We start from the raw sequence: 24,580 nt of genomic DNA, 5'->3' as shown, positions 1-24,580 counted from the left end.
CCCACTGGACGCCATGGTTTTCTAACGCGGAATTCAGCGGATTGTTTATTTTATGAAGTGGTTTTAGATGAATATTGTGATTTAAAATGTGTAAATTATAACAAAGAGATGAGAACCATAGAGACACAAGCACAATACGTCTTCTTTAAAAACATTTTTATTCCATCATCGTCGTTTCCTTCTTACTTTGCCTTTACATTCGGAGCCTGGGCACGTCCTCATGCAGTTTACTCACGTCTCGTTCCTCCAGGTGGGTTTTTACTCCAGTTTTTACTCCAGTTTTTACTCTTTTCCGTTTATAGGCTGTAGTTTGGGCACTGTGGATGTTTCAGTCAGTCTTTTGGTCTGCTGTAGGCTCTGGTGCGGTTGAGGCAGACTCGGACTCTTCCTGTGTCTTGTCCAATCCGTGGGCTCCGTCTCGGTCACCTGACTGTGAGGCGTCTTTCACACAAACTGCAGTATTTGAGGAGGAGGCGTCTATGCTCTCGTACGGCTCAGACGTCCACTGGAAACAAACAGAAACGTTATTAATCTTAAATTTATGAGATATTCTGAGGAGAAGTATTCTATTTTTTATCATCTGTTCAGTTTAAATCGTAAAAAAAAATGTGTATTGACAGTATTTTTTTTTTTAAATTGCCAAATTATTACTGGACCTTGAACATGTGACTGTATAAAGAAGTGACTAAGTGAGTGATGCTAATTGAGGCTAGCAGTTATAGCGGCTAATCTGGAGCCGACCGCGAGTATCATAGCAACCAAAGAGCCAATCAGGAGCGAGGCTGTTGAAGGTAAAGCCTGTTCCCGCCCACATCGCTGGTTTAACAGGGAGCGGGCGCTTAGTAACACTCAATCAAACCTGTTGCTAACGCTAACAGGAGCGCCGTCGGGGAAAGAAGGACCTGATTTGTCTGTTATTAATGTTCATATCTTGATTTACAGACACAAAAGTGAAATAAAAACCCCAGGATCATGTCGAGGGTTAATACGAACATTTAAGACCAGAATGAGCGAGCCAGAATCGATGGAGCAGGAAGTGCGCACATGATAATTTCCTGTTCGGAACGTGGCGGCTAGCAGGTTAGCTATGTCCATTTATATAAACAGTCTAATGTCGTATGTTCTAGTTTTCAGGGTTAAGTCGTAAATATTAAAAGTCTATAATGTTTTTTGTTCAGGGAAGGAATATTGGTGATCGATCAAAATGTAAAAAAAATAAAAATTAGTACCGTATTTTCCGGACTATAAGTTAAGGCCGGGGGCGCGACTTATACTCAGATGTGGTTTATATGTGAAGTATTGTTTTTTTTCTCCATTATTATGCTTTTTTTGGACGAGTCTGACAGCAGCAATCACAGAGACAAAGTTGATGGAGCCAGAAGTTTGTCCATAGTCACTTTGTACTTGGAACGTGGCGGCTAACAGGTTAGCTATAAAGAGTCTATACTTCCCTTAAGCCGTAAGTGTGAAATCACTCATTAGGGGCTTGAATGACTCTGCTGGTTATGACTCAGACACTTGGATGAGCAGCCAAACGTCTTCACTCCTACAATGATTCATCCAGTTACTCAAAATCCCGTCGTACCTGAGTTGCGCGGCTGCTGGAGCGGTGGGAGGGGCCGGTCAGGGCGATGTTGACGCTGGACGATGACTGTGTGTCTGTGGTGTTTCCCCCTTCGGCCGCAGACAGGCCGGAGATGACCAGTCCACTGGAGAAACTTCTCTTCCCAAACAGAAGGCTCAGGGTGGACGAAGACGAGGAGACCTGGACCACGGGACAAAAACAAAACACAGAACTGTATTTTTGGACGTTTTTGAGCTGTGTGAAGTGTCTTTGAGTCTCATGAAAACCGTAGTAATCTTATTTAGACCTGGTTTAGTCCCTAATTTAGGCCTGATTACCGTATTTTCTGGACTATAAGTCACACTTTTTTTTAGCCGGGGGTGCGATTTATACTCAGATGTAATTTATAAGTGAAATACATGTTTTTTTCTTCATTATTGTGCATTTTTTGGCTAGTATGACTAATACTCCAGTACGACTTATACTCCAGAGCGACTTATACTCCAGTATGACTAATACTCCAGTACGACTTATACTCCAGAGCGACTTATACTCCAGAAAATACGGTAAGTCCGGGTTTAGATCTGGTCGTATTCAGGAAAGACAAATATCGTCTTAGGCACAAAAATAAACTTTACACCATGTTCTAATGTTCCCTTCTCAAAAACAGACCTGGAGTTGTGTTTTCTTTCATTCACACATGTTTGAGTCACACTTTATTATTAGTCTGTAACATCTACAAAGCTCAAAATGCTCCGTTCCACCTTGTGATGTCATCAAGTGGTGGTTTTCAAGTGAACTCCTCCTTTTACCTTTAGTTCAGTCAAGATAAGTGACAACTCCAGGACTGAAATGATCCAAATGATTCTATAAATGAAGGTGTGTGGAGTTTAAAAACACAGTGGAGCACTTCCTGTATCAGCACTTGATGACATCACAAGGTGGAACAGAGTGTTTTCAGTTTGAGAGAAGAACTCAGTCTAAATCTGCAGGTTTGTGCGTTAAACATGTGAGAATGAAACAAAAAAACACAACTCCAGGTCTGTGTGTGACGAGGAAACGACATTATGACATAGACCAGAGAGCAGTGCATTATGGGCCTTTAAGTGTCGCACATAAACTGAATGATCGTGATTGTGTAAAATATATTTAAACATATTTACATTCACCTGACTGGATCGCTGCTGCTGCTGCTGCTGCTGCTGCGTGGCCTGGAGCTGTGAGCTGATCCCACCTGCCCCCGACAGACGAGGAACCTGAACAAACACACGCAGAGTTATTAGGAGTAGGGAAGGGAAAATAAACAATATTATCGTTTATCGTGATAAAAAGGGTCGACAATAATCATTCGTGGGACATTTTATATAATCGTGATAATGGCCTTCAAAGATAATCAGCGTTATATCAGCAGAACGTGCAGAAAACGCGGTGAGTTGACAGCGAGGAACAGAATTAGACCCTTCTCCTCATTCATTTGTACTGAGGTCTATAAGTGATGTGGTGTTCCAGGCAGGAGGACGTGTCTGGGGTGAGGGAAGCCTGGGAGTCCCTGCTTAGACTGCTGCCCTCATGATAAGAGGAAGAACATGGATGGATGGATAAATAGAGGGGGGCCCACGCAAAGGTTCTTGTCCAGGGCCTCCAAATTTCTGTCGACGGCCCTGCTCATCCAGAATATTCTCGGCTAAATCATTGTTTTCACTGATAAAAGTACAATTATATACAAGTTGTTTAAACATGGGACTTCTTTATAACAGTAAAATTCTACTTATTCATATCCATAACATTTTAAACTGTCAGAAACTTGAATAATTATTGTGATTTAATCGTTAATCGCAGTTATTTTGATAATCTCATCTCGCTCTTACCTGTGAGAATATCGAGGCGATAGACGTGTTAAAGGAGAGCTGACTGTTGGACAGACGCTGCACCAGGCCGTGGGTGGAGCCTGTGTCCAGGATGGGCCCTGATTGGCTGGTGACAGGAGGCCGCTGGCTCTGAGGTTGAACTGAACGACTCCGGTATTCTCTCCGGCCTAAAAACACGAGCACGGCAGCTACTGAGATCCATATGTTATTTATAATTTGTGTAACATTTCTAAGCTGCTTCCAAATGCAAACTCTAAAATGTCAGGATCAGTATCAGTGTCCAGTCGATTCCTTCGTCTCAAATGTCATTTCCACATCGTGGCGTCACTGGGGCGTGTACGTACCTGAGTTGTGATGTCGGCGGCTGTGGGAGCTGCGAGCTCTGTTCTGATACAGACTCAGGCTGTTGGACGTCACAGACGACGGACGATTGTGGCTCAGAGACGACGAGCCGCCGGCGCCACAGTCCACGTCCTCCATGTTCACACCACTGTTACAGCTGGTCAGGTTGTCCTTACGCACTCTGTAAACACACACACACACACACACACACACTTTGAGTTATTTATTCATGTCTGCATCAGTTTAACCAACAGAGAGACGTCACATTCAGGAGGACTGAGCTCTGGGCACGTGCAGCGGGAACAAGGAGGCTCTGGAGTATAAAAAACGCAGAATAATGAAGAAAAAAAAACATATATAAGTCACATTTTTGGGGGAAATTGATTTTACAAAATCCAAGACCAAGAACAGACATTTTATCTTTAAAGTCAAGTTCTAATAATAATAATAACAACAGGCTGAATATCAGTACATCACGCTAACGCTAATGCTAACGCTAACGTAACACATTTATATTTATTCAGCTCCATGAAGCACAGACAGAACTGAACACGTGTCTGGTTTGTTAACGTAAGATATTAACAATTAATCAGATAAATAAAGCAGAAAAAACAACAAGTTTACTCTGGATCTCACTCCAAATCAATAAATCCACTGAATTCTTCATCCTCGGTGTCGCTTCTGAACAAATCCGCCCACTCCAGAGGAAGATGAAGTGACACTCAGCAGAATAACAATACCATTTTCTTTTAGGCTCATTTTTGTTCAGTGTTTGTCTTTGTCTTTTAAATGAGTGTAATGTTGATATTTTAAATGTTGAGTGGTTCAGGAGGAGTAGATACTGGTCCAAGTCTAGAGCCCCTCGCACGACTGTCACTGTGACAAGAACCAACATGTGACTTTATAGATTTGAATCATTTCACATATAAGTCACATCTGAGGAGAAGTCACACCCCGACAAACTATGGAAAAAGTGACACTTATAGTCTGGAAAATACGATACTTCAGTCTCACACACAGCCTTCGTTCCTCCCTCCGTCTGATCGCTGAGTCCGTCTCTCAGCTCTGTAGATACTTAGTAAAATTACGACGTTAACTCGACACCAAAGAAACAGGATTAACAATCTAATCTAATCTGAAAGGAAAACACGGCCTTTAAGAAGCTTAACACAGAGCAGAGGAAAACACTTAAGACAACACAGAGATTTATGCAAAATTTATATAAAAGGTGCATTAGGGAAAATAAAACGAGGACGCGCTGATCCATTGATACTTTGACCTTAAATATCAGCTGATACTCGATATTAACCGATAGAAAATGGGATTTATTTAATTAAAACACAGTTAACTCATAACACAAAAGACCCAGTAGTGTTAAGTAACGGTTATTTAGGCGTTCTAGGCTTAGACTGTTTATATAAATGGACATAGCTAACCGGCTAGCTGCACGTTACAAACAGGAAGTGATGTGCACTTCCTGCTCCATCGATTCTGGCTCCAATTCACTTTCTATGTAAAATCTGTCCCCTCTCTCTGTCTCTGCTGCTTCAGACTCATTCTGGTCTTAAATGTTCGTATTAACCCTCTACATGATCCTGGGGTTTTTATTTCACTATTGTGTCTGTAAATCAAAATATGAACATTAAAAACAGACAGATCGGAGGTCGGGACTCGGGGGCGTTTGGCCCTAGTCCCGGTCTGGACACACCCACTGACCGCTCTTTTATTAAGTACATTAAGTCAGCAGAGAAATCCCCAGAAAGACTTTAGCTCAATCGATATGTGTAAATCAGAGCCAGAGTCACTGTAGGACAATGTGATATTCCAATGTCCAACTGTCGTGTGTTAAATCTGTATTATGCACAAGTAGTTCCGGCTACGGTTAAATCACATTCTGTATCACTGCTCTCATGACATCACCATAGCAACGGGTAAACAAATGCTCAGAGTAGAAAGTAGGGACTAGTTTCATTTAAAACACCGAAAAAAACTAAATATTTGAGACATTTACAGACGGTGAACGGGCTTTTCACATTCACAGGTGAGACTTCAGTTTGTAGCCGAGGAAACAGCGAATTAAACAACGAGGAGCTGTGCGTTTTGCAGTTTCAACACACAGAGAAACAACACTCAACACGCTATGTGTCGTGATGTTCTGTGACGGCGATGTGCGCTAAAACCATAGACTGTATATAAGTGGACAAAGCTAACCTGCTAGCATGGACTGTATGTATAAATGGGCACGGTTCTGGCTCCAATTCACTTTACTTGGATAAACTGTGGCCCCCTTTGGTCTTAAATGTTCGTATTAACCCTCTACATGATCCTGGGGTTTTTATTTCACTATTGTGTCTGTAAATCAAGATATGAACATTAAAAACCGACAAATGAGCTCACTGACTCCGCCTCTTTACACAGTCTATGGTTAAAACCTAAACGCACAGCTCCTAGTCGTTAAATTCTCACTTAAAACATTACTGACCTTAACCATTTGGAGCAGAACCACGTGCGGATGGCGTCCAGACTTAAAGCTCCTCCCCCGATGCTGCGCAGTGTCCTGTGTGTCCCTGCGAAGGATGTGGTCAGCGGAGACACGTACCTGCGACGCACAACAAAACACATTTAATTTAAGACGATAAAAGCCTTTCACTGCAACAAGATGACTGAACATTTAAGTCCTCCGCTTAGACGAATGTTAGAAATTGTTAGATAAATTCCAGCTTTTTTTTAATATTTAAAAGGTATTTTTGAAAGTAAATCCAAACCTCTGCCCTCACCAAGGCCCTAATCGTGACCATGACCCTCCAGCCCAACAAACTTAGAGCCAGAGGTGGGACCAACTTGTTCTTCTGCAAGTCCCAAGTCTTTGACCTCAAGTCCGGGTCAAGTCTAAAGTCAAACACAAGCAAGTCCAAGTCGAGTCCCGAGTCAGTGGTCCACAAGTCCAAGTCGAGTCCAAGTCCTCTGCTCTGAGCTTCAAGTCATTTCAACAACAAAAAAACTCAAAAACTACCAAATATAGTATGCAGTATTTTTGTAATTTCTCTGTTTTTTAAATTAAACTGTTGAACTTTTAAAGTCAAAAGTCAAAGTCCAACCCCATTAACTACGATGGTAAAATACTCACTCATGTTTTTATCCGTCTGGGTGTTTTATTTCACGTTATGTCACACAGTTAGTTCCCTGTCCTGCACATTTCACTGTAAAAGTCTCTTTAAAAGCCTTACATGGGGTAGCCCAGGGGCTGGTCGCAGGACGAGTTCACCATGTTCCTCAGAGCTTGTTTGGAGTTCTGGATGCTGCCGCGTTCTGGGTTACGGTTCCTTAAAAACACGAGCTCCTGCTGCTGTCCCGCCCACAGACCTCGCACACACTCCTTATTAATCTGCAACAACACAAGTCAAGAGTGAGGTAAGACGGAAGACACGGGGTGAAAGAAGATGTGATAAACTGACTGCAGATAATGAGAAATCAAAAATTCTGGTTAAATGGTAAAACTTCTTGAGCTGTTGCGTCATTATTCAGGGGATCAGCGTTTGGAAAAGATGTGATTTTGAGTCATTTTGAGTCATTTTCACTGTTGACAAGATATTATATTTTGTTTATGTACTGATACTGATATCGAATACTGGGGCCAATACTGAAAATTTAGCTGGATCAGGCATCGGTTTTACTAAATATCCTTTAATTGGATGTAGTAAGAGCCATTTAGATGCTGATTTTGGCCCAAAACGTCTCATAATGTTTGAACTTTTCTTCATCCAAAGCTGTTCAGTTGTAAAATGAAGGAAACAGTTACATAAGTTCACTGTGTTTTGTCTGTGTCATCCTTCAGGTCTGATCCATCGTAAAAGCCAAAAGTTAAATCTGTCAACTGCATAAAAAAGTTGTACGAGTAAAGACGTTTGGCTGTTTTTGACACCTATTAGCATCCTGGCTAGTTCTCCTTGTTTCCTTTGTTTGCTTTGGGTCTGAAGATGGAGTTATAGATGGAGGAGAGATGATGTTTGAAGTTCCCATTCCTGTTCAAAGATGTCTTAGTTCAGTCCTGGTTCAGTCCTGGTTCAGTCCTGGTTCAGTCCTGGTTCAGTCCTGGTTCGGTCCTGGTTCAGTCCTGGTTTAGTCCTGGTTTAGTCCTGGTTCAGTCCTGGTTTAGTCCTGGTTTAGTCCTGGTTCGGTCCTGGTTCAGTCCTGGTTCAGTCCTGGTTCAGTCCTGGTTTAGTCCTGGTTTAGTCCTGGTTCGGTCCTGGTTCGGTCCTGGTTCGGTCCTGGTTCAGTCCTGGTTCAGTCCTGGTTTAGTCCTGGTTCAGTCCTGGTTTAGTCCTGGTTTAGTCCTGGTTCGGTCCTGGTTCAGTCCTGGTTCAGTCCTGGTTTAGTCCTGGTTTAGTCCTGGTTCGGTCCTGGTTCAGTCCTGGTTCGGTCCTGGTTCAGTCCTGGTTTAGTCCTGGTTTAGTCCTGGTTCAGTCCTGGTTCAGTCCTGGTTTAGTCCTGGTTTAGACCTGGATTGTCTTTCCTAACTCTCCTCTCAATCCATTTCTTTTCTGTGGCTCAGATCTGAACCTCACTCTCTTCAAACGAGTGGTCAGTGTGTTTGAGATGGAGATGAACAGCAGACTGTGTCCTGAGCTGCTCTTGTGACTCTGTTTTAAGGAAATGAGTCTAATTCCATCCCTACACTTCTATCTTTTAACATCGAGTATCAGCAGACAGTTAAAGTCAAAGTAATGAAGTTATTATGATTATCTGAGATTGAGGAGAAGCACCTCCTCCTCCTCCTCCTCCTCCTCCTCCTCCTCCTTCTCTCCAGGTACACCCAATCCACACCTCTAATTACCCAGAAACCCTATTTACACAAGCCTGTCCCTCGACTCCTCCCTCTGCCCGTGTGCCTTGTTCATTTTTTTAGTCTCTCCTCTGCCTCCACATCTCTTCAGATCATCAATAAATATCTATTCCCTATCCCGTCGTCGTGGCGTGTGGCGAGTTTTCATCGCTCTAAAATCATCACAGTCTTAAATCTTAAAGCCTCTCCTTTGTTTTGTTGTCGGTAAAAGTGAAAATCATAAACACAACTCATCAGCCTGTCACATTAGATAAACAGACGCAGAGAGATGCTGTAACCTTGTCGTTAAAATGAACAAAACACACGCAAGCTACACATGAGTTACTGCCTTTAACGATACAAAAGTGACCGCTGCGTCCGCTCCGTCCTGTTTGTTTTTGTGGGCGTTTACCTTGATGACCTTGAAGCTGAGGTGGCGTTTGTAGAGCATGATGATCTTGTATTCGTCGGTGCCGTCGTCGATCATGTGACGCAGCGTGAGCAGAGTGTCGCGGCTCGAGAGCACGGCCTTACGCCACGCGGGGTCGCTCTCGTGGCAGATCACCAGGCTGCTGCGGTAGTTTGTGATGGCCTCGTACAAAATGGACGCCTCCTCCGTCTCCTCCAGGCAGGTGAAGTGATCCTGGCAAGAGAAACAACAGATATGTGGATTATTCTGGCAACTAAACTGTGTTCAAAGTGTTTTACAGAATAAGAAAGATCGATACAACAAATCAAAACATAAATAATCAGCATAAAATTTACATTAAAGGAGAAAAGTGCAGAATAAACCCCTTTAGTCACAGCAGATAAACAGAACAGCCTGGATTTAAAGCCCGACTGTTTCAGGTTATAACTGCACAAATTCAAACGCTGATTCTCCATGTTTAGTCCTGGTTTAGAACTGGTTTAGTCCTGGTTTAGAACTGGTTTAGAACTGGTTTAGTCCTGGTTTAGACCTGGTTTAGTCCTGGTTTAGCCCTGGTTTAGCCCTGGTTTAGTCCTGGTTTAGTCCTGGTTTAGTCCTGGTTCGGTCTTGGTTCAGTCCTGGTTTTGTCCTGGTTTAGTCCTGGTTTAGTCCTGGTTTAGTCCTGGTTTAGTCCTGGTTTTGTCCTGGTTTAGTCCTGGTTTAGACCTGGTTTAGTCCTGGTTTAGTCCTGGTTTAGACCTGGTTTAGTCCTGGTTTAGTCCTGGTTTAGTCCTGGTTTAGTCTTGGTTTAGCCCTGGTTTAGCCCTGGTTTAGTCCTGGTTTAGTCCTGGTTCGGTCTTGGTTCAGTCCTGGTTTTGTCCTGGTTTAGTCCTGGTTTAGTCCTGGTTTAGTCCTGGTTTAGACCTGGTTTAGTCCTGGTTTAGTCCTGGTTTAGTCCTGGTTTAGTCTTGGTTTAGCCCTGGTTTAGCCCTGGTTTAGTCCTGGTTTAGTCCTGGTTCGGTCTTGGTTCAGTCCTGGTTTTGTCCTGGTTTAGTCCTGGTTTAGTCCTGGTTCAGAGGGTGAAGTGGTAGAGAAGAACTTTTAATAGAAGATCTTATGATTGTCTCCGTCTAAAAACTGGAAACTAAAGAGGAGGAGAGAGGGAGAAAACTTTAATACAAAATCTCATGATTGCATAAGTCTAAGAACTGAACAATAGAGAGGAGGAGGAGGAGGAGGAGAGGGGGAAAGAGAAGAGGTAGAGAAGAACTTTTAATCTAAAATGTCATAATGGTCTGAAAACTGGACGCACCAGAACTGAAATGGGGAAAAAAACATTTGGTTATTTTACTTCCAAAAACGGAATCCATTAGAAAAAAAAAATGGACAGAGCCACTGCAGAACTTTAATATTCAACCTGCTCCTGTTTTTAATGTTTTAAATGAACCTGTCGACTTATTTAGTGTGTTTGTTTTTGTTGTTTGTAAATAAAGATAAATTAAATGAAAAAATAAAAAATCTGTAACCTGTAAAACGTTGTCCTTTAGATGCTGAGGTCCATCTTTAAACCTTCTTCTCCTTTAATCTTTCATGTTTCTTTCGTGTTTCCTGATGTGTTTTTTGCATTTACCTGGTGTAACTTTAGGCTCATTCTCACGGCTGGAGCCACGACCTTCTGCAGGAGGTCCAGATCTGCAAACACCCACTCGTCTTTGGAGCCGATGCGGAAGTCTCCTTTAAACAGAGTATTGAACCCGTACAGGAACGACTCCAAGCTGGGACGAACGGGAGAAAAACAGACGCACAAAAGATTATCCGCTACGGTTAAATCACGATACAAATGGCGCCATCTTCAGGTTGATGTATCTAACCACACGTCCTGGTAATAATCTGCACCACTTTAGACCGATAGTAGAAGGTAAAAGTTAACATTTTTGTTCAATATAAGGACGAACCGATCCAGCTTTTTCAGTTCTGACACCGATTTCGATACCACGGCTTTACGTATCTGCTGCCAACCGATATCAGCCGATACTGAGGACATATTTCCTTAAAACAAAAGTAAAATAAAAGACAGAACTGATCCAAATGTGTGACGTAGCTGCTAATTATCTCTTAAGTAATGACGGGAAAACTTTAAACAGAAATGCAAACATTATGAGACTTTCTGAGCCGACTACGACCAGGGAATAATCAAATTACATCGGTTTATCTGTCCAAGCTGGATATATCGACTGAACTGATATTTGCGAAACCAATATCAGAACAAAACGAGGAAAAGAATAGTGCTAGCCGGTACGCTAACAGGTGTGAGACGAGCCTGAACGATTAAGCAAAATATGACCCAGACGCCTCTTGGATGAGCAGGATTTGAGTCTTAATATCAAATCTGAAGTAGAAGGAGATGCGCCCCCTGCTGGTCCTATTAGTCAAAGCAGTGAATGTAAAAATCCCCATTCAAAAAGTACAACTACAACAAATCCACGTGATCGTTTTTGTCCGTCCTCGGCGACCGACGTGACTCGAAGCGTCTCTACCTGTTGGACATATTGTGAGACGCCGTGCCCAGAGATCTTCTTCCCAGAACAGACAGAGCGTAAGAAAGAGTGACCAAAGCAGAGTCTTCATCGCACTCCACAGGCTGAAAACACAGAAGAGACAAAGTTTAAGCGGACGCCATTACCTCCTCGGTGACGTAAAGCGCCTTTGACAGGTCTGACGACTCATTTCACGTCGTTATATTTAAGATTTTACTCAAAATTTTAAATGTTTTTTTGGCGATTTGGCCATTTTTTTAGGTTTCAAATTTGACTTCCTGGTTGGAAATCATGACATCACATTACCTAGCGAGCGCGTCGTGACTCTGACGGCAGCAGTTACAGAGAGACGGGACGCGGTTTTTCAACGTAAAGTGAATTGGAGCCAGAGTCAATGAACCCGGAAGTGCGTCTGCGATCACTTCCTGTTTAGAACGCAGTGGCTAGCAGGTTAGCTATGTCCATTTGTTTAAACAGTCTATGGCCAAAACTCCTCTAAAGTAAACAGAGATTATGATTTGACGAATAAAAATGTACAAAAACACCTTTATTTTGTTGAGATTAGGTTTAAAATATTGGAAAAAATGTGTTTCTTGTGCCAAACTTTTGTGAGACTCTAAAATCAAACTCTCTACTTAACTTAATTTTTCAACTTTTCTTCACAAACTGCTTCCTGATTGGTGTAAAACTATAATTTATATTTACAACAGGTTTTATCCGGCAACTTAAGTCATAACTTGAGAATCCCCAGACCCCGTCGCTCGTTGAACATATTTAGTTTGTGTTTCGTACAGTTTCCATCTTCCCGGCGCAGTACTGGATCCACTCCAGGTAAACGTTGCAGAAACTGGCCCTGGTCACTCCCTGGAGACAGTGGACGTAGTCTTCGTCGATCTTCACGCTGAACACTTGGGGGTCGCGCTCGATGTGGTGCCATTTCGTGTAGGACTGCAGCGCCCCCTGGAGGGACTCGTCCTTCAGCCACGTGGGCAGTTTGGGAGAGTGCACGAGGTAATAGATGATGCTCTGGACACAAGAACCAACACCGACTTAGAACTTACAATGTTTGTCTCAGGTTTTATCTGAAAAATCATGTTTTGGAAAAATTATAAATGATCTGCCATGGACCACGTTTCTTAAAATTCACTGGTGAGTTTATCTGTTTAAATACGTCACAGGATTCTGCCCAAAAGAGCAAATGTTTCTATGCTTCCTAAATCTATTCTGTAACTGGACAAGAGTTTTGTAGTGAAGACATTTTTCCGCTTCTTCAGTTCTGGTCAGATTCCTGCTGGACACCGCCTTATCTCTGTCTGAAGGGAGGAGCTAACTACAGTGAAGCTAACACACCTGTTTGTTTACAGTTTCTGTTTGTTGGCTCGGGCTAATGAACCAATGAACAGAGCTCGGCTAACGAAAAGAAATGGTTTGAGATGGGAGTTAATGAGCCAGTTTTGTTAGGAAAAAGTCCATCTTTGAACAGGAGCGGGTCCTCAGACATGATCTATCTCCTGTTTATAACTCCATCCTCAGACCTAAATCTAAACAACAGAAACAATAGGGCTAGCCCGTATGCCAATAGCTAATATGCTAACAGGTGTGAGAGTAGCCATTAGGGGCCTGAATGATTACGCTAAATATGAGTCCGGGGCCTCTTGGACGAGCAATGAGACATCCTCACTCTAAAACTTTGGTCCAGTTAAAGATTTTTTTGCTAAAGATGTAAAGACTCAGAGTGTATAAGGTCTGTGACATTTTGAAGTTCGATATATCGCTGAAGTAAATATAGACGATAAATGATAATACTGAAACTACTGCACTACTGACACAAAACCCCCCAAAAAGAGCAGATTTAAACCACAAAAACTATTCTAAATCTACAATATTGTTAAAAATCAGGAGCTGCAATAAATAAAGAGTAGAATGAGACGCTTTAACCATTAGTTTGAGTCAGACAAGTTATTTATACAAAAGAAAATAACCAAAAATGTCCCAGTCGTGCAAAGACGCATCAGTTTGAAAATTAGCATCTTCTGACCAATGTTAGCTAACACTTCTCCAGCTCTGTATCCCAACTGCTCAGAGAACATTAAAAAGGTTTATTTGGACTTTATTTCGGACAGTTCCGTACCTTCAGGTAGTACGTGATGAGCAGCTTGCGCAGGTCGTACACTTGGAGCATGGTGGCGGCGTTGTTCTCGCTGATGCTGTAGCCCTCCAGCAGATACTTGGTGGCCATCACCTCCCAGGCCAGCCAGCGCAGGTTAAAGGCGGCGTTACACGACAGCATGTGAGGAAGGTGTCCCGGCTCACAACAGCAACAGGCGTCGTCCTCCTCAACCCCTTCTGTGATGGCCTCTACCTCCCTCTGCTGGCAGTATGTGCCTACGACAAGAGACACATGAAGATCAAATCAATTTAAGTTCATTTATAGAGCACATTTTAAACTATTTGAGCTGCTTAAAGTGCTTCAGTTAAACAAACGTACAGATACATGATACGTAGGACGAGAACAATAACACGAGATATCCTGTCTATAGTGTTAAATACCAGGGAGAAGAGGTGGGTTTTCTGTCTAGTCTTAAACTGTGATAAAGACGGAGAGGATCTGACAGGCAGAGGGCGCTGTCACGATAGACCTGTCACATTAGGTCTGTCATTTTGAAGCATGATATATGATAACGAGATATACTGCGATAAACGATAATATTGAAACTACTTTAAGCCATTGACACATGGAACTAACGACAACAAGACCTGAACTTTTATTTAAAACTGTCTCTGAAACTTTATAAACTGCAAAATTATTAAAATATTTGATAGAATCTTATGTTTTAATTGTGTTTTTTGGACTTAAAAAACTACCAAGTTATGGATGTTAGTTAGCATGTAGCTGGTTAGCACGTAGCTGGTAGATGTTTGAATTTCCGAAAAGTCTGTGGAAAAATGAATGGAAATTTTACTTTCGGACCTCGATGTGAGTGGGACTGTTCAGCTCTACAGTTGCAGTCTAATAAATCAGGTCAGAAACAAAACATCTGTCGACTTTTGGAGACTGAAGTCGACGCGGTTGTGACGTTGTTGACCGTGGCGCTCCAGACTCACCTCTGAACTCCAGTCCTCTGAGCTGAAACGTGACCAGGCCGTTCCCGATCTCTATCAGATGCACCAGGGCGTTGAGGTAGTCCGAGGCCAGGATGAAGCAGTCTCCAGAGCTGTAGTTCCCCCAGCGTCCCAGCAGCAGGTCCCCACAGAGCGAGTGCTGCAGGGACCGGGTCAGGTACTCATAGAAAATGGAGTTTAAGTTGTTATCATCACAGCCTGAGAACACGGGACAGCGGGACAGTGAGTTTGAATGAAATATATAAAACTCAGACGTGTTTACAGAAGAGGAAACGTCTCACCTGTTTCTTTGTCCACTTGGGAAACCAGTCGACTGTTGGAGTTGTCGATCCTCTTTGTGCTATATTCAGACGGAGGTAAAAAATAACTGTCAGGGATATTTTTAAAACATTTTCCACTAAAATAGATCAACATTTGTTTGTCAAATGAACGCTGCCAATACAGTCACTTTTACCATTTTGAGTTCTTTATTTTTTATTTTATTTTCAGGTAAAACTTTACAAAAAAGAAACAAAAACATCAGAGTCTGTTGCCGCAGCGATGAGAGAATACTTCCATCTTGTGTTTTTAGTTACAGATTCTGAATATCTGCATTAAAATGTATTTTGTAACTTGTTCCATTACACGGTTCAATCAGAGATGGAGCGATACACCAGCAGAGGGCGCTCTTTTGTTCTGGTCGATCCACTGCCTTAAAAATCGCATAAAGCTTTAAATTAACACTTTAAAACCGAGAGAAAACTGCACAGAACATGACTACTAGGGGTGTGCAAAAATATCAAAATGTCAATATATCGTATCGTTTACTCTAATGATAGAATATCGATATCGTGGGCTGCTGTATCGATATATTTTTTGTATATTTTACCAAATTACAGCACTATTCTGTGTCTTGCTTAGAGGAAAGAAACTTGTTTATGCAGAACATTTGACGTTTGATTCACTGTTTTGATGAAGTAGTGGAGCAGAAAGTACAGATACTGCTCTCAAATGTACTCAAGTAAAAGTAAAAAGTACACACTGTGAAATGTAGGAGCAGGTTCAGTGTAAAGTACAAAACAGCTGAACATTTGGGTTTTGTTTTCGGTTTTCTGTTTCTTACTTGTAGTTTCGCTCCCAGAACTTAATCGGCCGCGGGTACGAGGAAATGAAGATGGCGCTGCCCAAAAACGGCGCCAGAGGAGTGTAAAAGACGGTGGTGAGGAGCGTCTGGAGCAGCAGCATCGCAGAGTCTGAGGAACCGTCAGGGACAAACACACAACACTGGAAATATATGGAATCAGTCTGTGTAAGTACTTTGGGAGGGGGGAGGGGGAGAGAGGGGGAGAGAGGGGGAGGAGGGGGGGGGGGGGGAGGGAGAGAGGGGGAGGAGAGGGAGAGAGCAGGGGGGAGAGGAGGAGGGGAGAGAGGGGGAGGAGAGGGAGAGAGCAGGGGGGAGAGAGGGGGAGGAGAGGGAGAGAGCAGGGGGGAGAGGAGGAGGGGAGAGAGGGGGAGGGGAGAGAGGGAGCAGGGGGGAGAGGAGGAAGGAGAGAGAACGGGGGGAGAGGAGGAGGAGGAGAGGGAGCAGGGGGAGAGAGGGGGAGGAGAGGGAGCAGGGGGGAGAGGAGGGGGGGGGAGGGAGCAGGGGGGAGAGGAGAGGGGGCAGGAGGCGAGAGAAAGAGCAAGGGGAAGAGGGGAGAGGAGAGGTAGAGAGATAGAGGGGGGATGGAGAGAGGAAGAGGAGAGAGAGCAGGGGGAAAGGAAGTAGAGAGAGGGGGAGGAGGAGAGAGAGAGAGCAGGGGGGAGGAGAGAGAGAGAGCAGGGGGGAGAGGAGGAGGAGAGAGAACAGGGGGAGAGGAGGAGGAGGGGAGAGAATGGGGGAGAGGGGGAGGAGAGAGAGGGAGCAGGAGAGACAGGAGAGGGGGTAGGAGGAGAGAGAAAGAGCAAGGGGGAGAGGGGAGGGAGAGAGGAAGAGGAGAGAGAGCAGGGGGGAGAGGGGGAAGGAGAGAGAGAGAGAGCGGGAGAGACAGGAGAGGGGGGCAAGAGGAGAGAAAGAGCAAGGGGGAGAGAGAGAGAGCAGGGCGGAGAGGGGGGAGGAGAGGTAGAGAGAAAGAGGGGGGAGGGAGAGAGGAAGACGAGAGAGAGCAGAGGGAAAGGGAGTAGAGAGAGGGGGAGGAGGAGAGAGCAGGGAGAAGAGAGAGAGGGAGATAGAGAGAGCAAGGGGCAAAGCAAGGAGAGACAGAGGGGGGAGAGAACGGGGGAAAAGAGAGAGAGGGGGAAAGAGCGAGCGAGGGGGGAGGAGAGAAGGAGGGGGAGAGAGAGAGGCGGAGAACGGAGAAGAGAGAGCAAGGGGGGGACGAGAGAGAAAGGGAGAGAGCGGGGGAAGAGGAGAGAGGGAAGGGGGGAGAGAGGGGAAGAGGAGAGAGGGAAGAGACAGAGAGGGGAGAGGAGAGAGAGACTGAGAGTTATTTAACTTTTTTCCTTTTCTACATAATTCCACTTCTCTTACTTCATAAATCTTCTGTTATATTTCTATAAAAAGTAGAAAGTTGTAATAATAAATAAAAACACTGAACGAGGCCGTGTGTCCAAACTTGTGACCGGCGTCTTTCTCAAACTTTAGTCTGAGGATACGAGGCACCGCAAACGGCTGAGCGAAGGCGTGAAAGGCGCTTCCCCAGGCGATCTGCCAGGGGGCGATGTAGACCAGGATGAAATGCAGCTTCAACAGTAACTCCCGCATCTGTTTACAAAAAAAACAACAAAAAAACAACAACACGGGTTTAGATGAACTGCAGAGGTCAGAGGTCAGAGGTCAGGCAGACGACATCACAACATGCAGAGTTTTTAGAACCACAACCAGACCCGTCCACAGAAATCTGCACAAAGGAACAGGAAGAGAGTCCAATTCTGGGACCCAAAGACCCTGAGAGCCCCTTACGTTAGCATACATACGTTAGCATACATACGTTAGCATACATACGTTAGCATACTACAGATAAACACCGGCTATTGTTTTATTGCTTTTACACTAATTGTCTTCTGTTTTTAATGTCTTTTTTTTTGCACTGTAGCACTTTGAGATTTGTTCTTCAAATGTAAAGTGCGTTATAAATAAAATGTATTATTATTATTATTATATTATTATGTTAGCATACATACGTTAGCATACATACGTTAGCGTGTTGCACTGATATTCAGCCTGTTGTTCTCTATTTTATTCTTCTTATTATAACTTGACTTTAAAGATAAAATGTCTGTTCTTAGTCTCGGATTTTGTAAAATAAATTTCCCCAAAAAATGTGACTTATTGTCCAGTGCGACTTATATATGTTTTTTTCTTCATTATTATGCGTTTTTTGGCTGGTGCGACTTATACTCCAGAGCGACGTATAGTCCGGAAAATACTGTATATTTAAATTTCCTATAATCAGCCTTATCGATCATGAAAAACCCAAACTGAAACAGGCTCTGGATCAGACACAGAAGAACTAAAGGAGTTGAAGTGTCCTTTGACTTTCCTTATTGTTAGCTAACATGCTAACTTAACTCTTTCAGTTTCTATTTTGCCGTTTAAAGCAAACTCGAGCGGCATCTTTGAGTGTTTAGAAAAGCGCTATAGAAATAAAATGAATTGTTATGAGCTGAAAATTCGCCAAAAGAAGCGAAGAAACACATTTTGTCTGTTGCTAACGCTAGCAGGAGCAACGTCAGGGAAAGAAGGCGCCCGATTTGTCTGTTATTTATGTTCATGTCTTAATAAAAATCTAAATTTAAATATATTTTAAGAGCAAAATGTAAAGTGAATTGGAACCAGAGTCGATGGAGCTGAAGTGCGCCCGTGGTCACTTCCTGTTTGGAACGTAGCGGCGGCTAGCATGTTAGCTACATCCATTTATTTAAACAGTCTGTGGGGGAGAACGGACTGTTTTCGTTTCTCACTTTGTGGAAGACGATGGACATGATGAAGAAGTCCAGCAGGAAGCTCTCGGAGGCGTGCGGACAGTCGAAGTGGAAAAAGACCAGAGTGAACAGAAGAGTCAGGAAATGAAAACTGGGATCACAGAACGACGAGCGGAGGAGTTTGAGCCCGGCAACGGTCGTCAAGAGAACATCACAACTGAAACAGAGAGAAACACGTCTGAGGGTTTGAAACGCAGAGAGAGAGAACGCACGAGAAAGACGAGCGGGAGAGAAGAAGAATCATATGACTCACAGAGGGGGAGAGAGAGAGAGAGGGAGAGAGAGAGGGGAGAGGGGAGAAAGCAAGGAGGAGAGAGAGAAAGCAAGGGGGAGAGAGAGAGAGGGAGGAGAGAGAGAAAGCAAGGGGGGGAGAGCAATGGGGAGAGGAGAGAGGGAGGAGAGGGGAAAGGAGAGAGGGGGGAGAGAGGGGAGAAAGCAAGGAGGAGAGAGAGAGAGCAAAGGGGAGAGAGGAGAGAGAGGGGAGAGGTGAAAGGAGAGAGGGAGGACAGAGGGGAGAAAGCAAGGAGGAGAGAGAGAGAGGGAGGAGAGAGAGAAAGCAAGAGGGAGAGAGAGAGAGCAAAGGGGGGAGAGGAGAGAGAGGGGAGAGGGGAAAGGAGAAAAGGAGAGAGGGGAGGAGAGAGCAAAGGGGAAGAGGAGAGAGTGAATAGAGGGCGCGAGAGAGGTGATGGAAGAGAGAGAGAGCAAGGGGAGTGAGGAGAGTGGGGAAAGAGAGCAAAGGGAGAGAGGGGAGAGAGAGAGAGCAAAGAGGAGAGAGAGAGCAAAGGGGGGAGAGGAGAGAGAGGGGGAGAGAACGAGAGAGCAAAGGGGGAGAGAGGAGAGAGAGAGAGAGCAAAGGGGGGAGAGGAGAGAGAGCAAAGGGAAGAGAGGAGAGAGAGAGAGCAAAGGGGGGAGAGGAGAGAGAGCAAAGGGGGGAGAGGAGAGAGAGAGAGAGAGGGGGAGAGGAGAGAGAGGTGAAGCAGAATGATCATGTGACCTACTGTATTCCGAGCTTCTTGCGGTGGCTCAGAGCGAAGCCGTCGTTGGTCAGAGCGCTCAGGACGATGGCGGGATAAACCACGTACTTCTCAAAACACAACAGCCCGACGTAGAGACGCTCGAACCACATCAGCACCGCGTCCTCTGCGGCGCAAAAGTACTTCATTTAGACGGAAAAACACAGATACAAGAGAGAAAAGTACCCACGGAAAAGTAAAAGTATCTCCCAAGACATCAAATATACGAAGTACGATGTCTGGAATTATGTAGAAAAAACTAAAATAACTCTCTCCTCCGACCTCTCCCTCTCTCTTTCCTCCTTCTCTCTCTTCTCTCCCTCTGTCCTTGCTCTCCCCCCCTCTCTCGCTTTCTGTCTCCCTCTCTCCTCCCTCTCAATCTCTCTCTCTCTCCCCCCCCCTCTCTCCCCCCTCCCTCTCTCTCCCCCTCCCTCTCTCTCCCCCTCCCTCTCTCCCCCTTGCTCTCTCTCCCCCTCGCTCTCTTTCTCTCATAGCTCAGATTTTTACTCGAGTACAGTACTTTACTTTACTACTTTTACTTTTACTCTTTTATGATATAGGATCTAAGAGAAAATCAAACTGAGAGAGAGAGACACCTGCATGTACCCTGACAGAGCAGAGCACCCACCTGTGGGCTCAGACAGACAGAGTACCCACCTCGGGGCTCAAACTGGTAGTACTCTTTGGTCTTGAGGACGGGGTGTGAGATCCAGAGCCAGGGGTGATGTTTCCTGAGCTGTGGGATCAGATAATGTGTGACGAAGCCCACGGTCCCAGCCAGAGCGTAAAGCACGAGCGTCACAAAAGGCTGTACACAAAACCAACAGAAATACTCAAATATCAGGTGTACAAATACTACAGTACTGGGAGTGGAGAGTACTACAGTACTGGGAGTGGAGAGTACCTTCAGAGACAGAAACACTGTACTCGCTGTGATGGCAAATGTGAGGATGTAGGCCACAGAGCAGACGACCAGGTCAGACAGAAGAATGTCCTTCTGTAAAACAAAAACATCACACTGAGCCAAAACACAAGTGTAAAACAACAGTAACACAACAGTAACACAACAGTAACACAACAGTAACACAACATTAACACAGGACAGACTGTTTATTAGGCCCGAGCCCCCTATTCGCCCATGCACTCATCGTTGCAGACTGTCTTCGCGAAGCGTGCAACTTCGTCATAAACCAGGACTACACCGGGACTAAACCAGGACTAAACCAGGACTAAACCAGGTCTAAACCTGGACTAAACCAGGACTAAACCAGGTCTAAACCAGGACGGAACCAGGACTGAACCAGGACTAAATCAGGACTAAACCAGGACTAAACCAGATCGAAACCAATGACTGAACCAAGTCTAAACCAGAAGTGAACCAGGACTGAACTAGGACTAAACCAGGACTGAACCAAAACTAAACCACAGCAGTTTTACAGTGTTGTATCCTATGCAGCGCCCTCTGCTGGTCCTCTCTGTGTGTCTCCTCCCTGGTATTTAACACATCCTGGTGTTTTGTTGTTCTGTTCACACTTTTATCTGAAACACTGTGATCAGCTCACGTTGTTTTAAATGTGCTTTAGTGAGTTAAATTGCCTTGTTACCATGGAGTTTTGCAGTTTCTCTGGCAGCGGGTCTTTGATGTCCGCCTCTTCCTCGTCCCCCTCCTCCTCTTCCTCACTCTCCACTAACGTCGGCACGAGCTTCGACTTGACCAGGGACCTGTTAAAAGATCAGAGTCACAGAGAATCGTCTCACATCTGGACGACTCAAACGGCTCACGGCTCACGGCTCACGGCTCACATCAGCACGGCGGGGTCGCTGCTCTGACGACTGAGGTGGTACGAAAACACCACGAGAAGGCCACAGAAACTAGAGAACAACGCCGGAGTGTGCTGCTCGTCCCACGGCTCCTGAAAAAACACAAAAACACAAAAACACCAAATATAAAAGGTCCCATGTTACACAAAATGGACGTTTGTGAGGTTTAATCTGCACTAGAGCTGTTAGTGCGTCAAAAACACACCTGGAGTTGTGTTTTGTTTCATTCACATGTTTGAGTCACATTTTATTATCAGTCTGGAACTTCTACAAAGATCAAAATGCGACGTTTCACCTTGTGATGTCATCAAGTGGGAGTTTTCAAGTGAACAGCGACTTTACCTTTAGTTCAGGAAAGGAGAGAAAAGAGGAGCAAGGAAAGAGAAGAGAAAAGAGGAAAAATGAGAGAGGACAGAGGGGAAAGGAGAGAGGAAAGAGGGGAGAAAAGAGGAAAGATGAGAGAGAAAAGAGAGAGGAGAGAGAAAAGAGGAGAACAAAGAGGAAAAATGAGAGAGAAAAGAGAGAGAAAATAAGAGAGAAAAGAGGAGATAGATAAGAGAAGAGAAAAGAGGAGAAAGGAGAGAGAAAAGAGGAAAGATGAGAGAGAAAACAGAAGAGAGGAGAGAGAAAAGAGGAGAAAAAAGAGGAAAAATGAGAGAGAAAAGAGAGAGGAGAGAAAATAAGAGAGTAAAGAGGAGAGAGATAAGAGGAGAGAGAAAAGAGGAGAAAAAAGAGGAAAAATAAGAGAAAAGAGGAGAGAGAAAAGAGCAGGGAAAAGAAGAAAAATGAGAGAGGACAGAGGGGAAAGGAGAGAGGAAAGAGGGGAGAAAAGAGGAAAAATGAGAGAGAAAAGAGAGAGGAGAGAAAAGATGAATAAGGAGAGAACAACAGCTCCTTTTACCTTTAGTTCAGTAGACTGGCAGATCCAGGTCTGAAATGATCCAAATGATTCTATAAATGAAGGTGTGTGGAGTTTAAAAACACAGTGGAGCACTTCCTGTATCACCACATGATGACATCACAAGGTGGAACAGAGTGTTTTCAGTTTGAAGAACTCAGTGTAAATCTGCAGGTTTGTGTTTTAAACATGTGAGAATGAAACAAAAAAACCCAACCCCAGGTCTGTTTGTGACGAGGAAACGACATTAAAACAGAGATGAGATAAAAGTGTAATATGTTTTAATTCATTGTTATTTTTATTTTTTACCTTGAGAGCACCAAAGCAGAAACCGTAAAGAAGAAAAAGAGCGATCAAACTGCGCAGGATGCTGTAGACGGCAGAGACCAGACTGGTGGCAGCTGAAACACAAAACCAGATTAAAAGAAAGAAAGAACGAAAGAGTTTAACTGTGAAAGTAAAAATGATGTTCACAGAGCAGCACGTCCAGAGTTTAAACTAATAAACACGACCTGGAAAAGTCTGGACACGCCCCCTCAGGCTGGACACGCCCCCTCAGTCTGGACACGCCCCTCAGTCTGGACACGCCCCCTCAGTCTGGACACGCCCCCTCAGTCTGGACACGCCCCCTCAGTCTAGACACGCCCCCTCAGTCAATGTTCGTATTTATTTTTATTTTGACTTTTTACATTTTATAAACAAACAGAAGACATTAAATATATGAAGCTGAAAAAAGTTAAATAAGTCTCTCTCTCTCTCTCTCTTCTCTCCCCCTCTCTTGTTTTCTCTCTCTCCTCCCATGCTCCATTCTCTCATTCTGTTCTTGTACTCTCTCTCTCAACCTTTCTTTTTTTCTCCTCTCCCCCTCACTCTCTCCTGCTCTCTCTCTTCTCCCACCTCTCTCTCCCCTCCCTCTTTCCTCACGCTTTCTCTCTCTCAACCTCTCTTTTTCTCCTCCCCTCTCTCTCCACTTTTTCTCTCCCTCCTTTCTCTCTCATGCTATCTGTCGCTCTCTCTCTCGCTCTCTTCTCCCCCTCTCTCTCTCCACTCTCTCTTTCCTCGCGCTTTCTCTCTCTCAACCTCTCTTTTTCTCCTCCCCCCTCTCTCTCCACTTTTTCTCTCCCTCCTTTCTCTCTCATGCTATCTGTCTCTCTCTGTCTCTCTCCGACTCACTCTCTCCCTCTCTCTTCCTTTCTCTTGCTTTCTCTCTCTCACTCTGTTCTCTCTGTCCTCACTCTCTCTCTGTCTCTCTCTCTTTCTCTCACTCTGTTCTCTCTGTCCTCACACTCTCTCTGTCTCTCTCTCTCTTTCTCTCTCTCACTCTGTTCTCACTCTCTCTCTGTCTCTCTCTCTCTCTTTCTCTCTCTCACTCTGTTCTCTGTCTCTCTCTCTCTCTTTCTCTCTCTCACTCTGTTCTCTCCGTCTCTCCCTCTCCCTCTCTCTTCCTCTCTCTTGCTTTCTCTCTCACTCTGTTCTCTCTGTCCTCACTCTCTCTCTGTCTCTCTCTCTGTCTCTCTCTCTTTCTCTCTCTCACTCTGTTCTCTCTGTCCTCACTCTCTCTCTGTCTCTCTCTCTGTCTCTCTCTCTTTCTCTCTCTCACTCTGTTCTCTCTGTCCTCACTCTCTCTCTGTCTCTCTCTCTTTCTCTCACTCTGTTCTCTCTGTCCTCACACTCTCTCTGTCTCTCTCTCTCTTTCTCTCTCTCACTCTGTTCTCACTCTCTCTCTGTCTCTCTCTCTCTCTTGCTTTCTCTCTCTCACTCTGTTCTCTCTGTCCTCACTCTCTCTCTGTCTCTCTACTTTGAGCATTTGAAGATAAAATACATTAAAAAAAGAGTTCTTTCACTTTCTTCTTTTCTTCTTTTCTCCATAATCACTTATTTCCTTAAAGATCTGACGTCTTCTGTTTGTTTATAAAATGTACAAAATAGTCCAAATAAATAAAACCACACTGAACCTGCTGGTGCATTCAGACTTTTGACCGTCTGAGTGGGTATAACAGCTGTGAAATATTACAAAAATAAGTGTTGAGTGTAGAGTTTTTCTCGGACCTGTCCCTCCAAAGACGTGCGTGTCGATCTGCTCCAGCAGGTAGATGGTGAAGGTGTTGATCTGAGGGAACAGTCCCACTAAGAACGTGATGGGGAAACAGTAAGTGAAGCCTGTTTGGAGACAAAAACACATCAGACGGCGTTTAGTGACCGCTCAGTAAAAGGCGTCCTCGTTGTCCACGCTGACCCTCA

The 24,580-nt window shown here is 44.3% G+C and overlaps 1 protein-coding gene across 1 annotated transcript in view; it reads right to left on the bottom strand.

The window, feature by feature from the left end:
- Window positions 1-322: 322 nt before the first annotated feature.
- The window catches only part of pcnx2 (pecanex 2), a 38,466-nt gene continuing 14,208 nt past the window's right edge, over window positions 323-24,580 (bottom strand). The window contains exons 17-40 of the mRNA XM_055227118.1: window positions 24,389-24,499; window positions 22,649-22,740; window positions 21,424-21,533; window positions 21,225-21,342; window positions 20,525-20,617; window positions 20,278-20,428; window positions 19,606-19,747; window positions 18,587-18,764; window positions 17,279-17,387; window positions 15,768-15,897; window positions 14,947-15,005; window positions 14,648-14,863; window positions 13,674-13,927; window positions 12,335-12,568; window positions 11,543-11,646; window positions 10,636-10,780; window positions 9,009-9,239; window positions 7,002-7,159; window positions 6,257-6,373; window positions 3,777-3,955; window positions 3,433-3,599; window positions 2,734-2,820; window positions 1,586-1,765; window positions 323-505 (exon numbers count right to left, since the gene is read on the bottom strand). Coding sequence (XP_055083093.1) covers window positions 329-505; window positions 1,586-1,765; window positions 2,734-2,820; window positions 3,433-3,599; window positions 3,777-3,955; window positions 6,257-6,373; window positions 7,002-7,159; window positions 9,009-9,239; window positions 10,636-10,780; window positions 11,543-11,646; window positions 12,335-12,568; window positions 13,674-13,927; window positions 14,648-14,863; window positions 14,947-15,005; window positions 15,768-15,897; window positions 17,279-17,387; window positions 18,587-18,764; window positions 19,606-19,747; window positions 20,278-20,428; window positions 20,525-20,617; window positions 21,225-21,342; window positions 21,424-21,533; window positions 22,649-22,740; window positions 24,389-24,499 — 3,542 coding nt within the window. The 3' untranslated portion in view covers window positions 323-328. The remainder of the gene's footprint in view (window positions 506-1,585; window positions 1,766-2,733; window positions 2,821-3,432; window positions 3,600-3,776; window positions 3,956-6,256; window positions 6,374-7,001; window positions 7,160-9,008; window positions 9,240-10,635; window positions 10,781-11,542; window positions 11,647-12,334; window positions 12,569-13,673; window positions 13,928-14,647; window positions 14,864-14,946; window positions 15,006-15,767; window positions 15,898-17,278; window positions 17,388-18,586; window positions 18,765-19,605; window positions 19,748-20,277; window positions 20,429-20,524; window positions 20,618-21,224; window positions 21,343-21,423; window positions 21,534-22,648; window positions 22,741-24,388; window positions 24,500-24,580) is intronic.

This window comes from Periophthalmus magnuspinnatus, chromosome 15, assembly GCF_009829125.3.
Source record: "Periophthalmus magnuspinnatus isolate fPerMag1 chromosome 15, fPerMag1.2.pri, whole genome shotgun sequence".
Taxonomy (NCBI): Eukaryota; Metazoa; Chordata; class Actinopteri; order Gobiiformes; family Gobiidae; genus Periophthalmus; species Periophthalmus magnuspinnatus.
The sequence above is the reverse complement of the archived record's forward strand: the minus strand, read 5'-3'. Positions and strand labels throughout refer to the sequence as shown.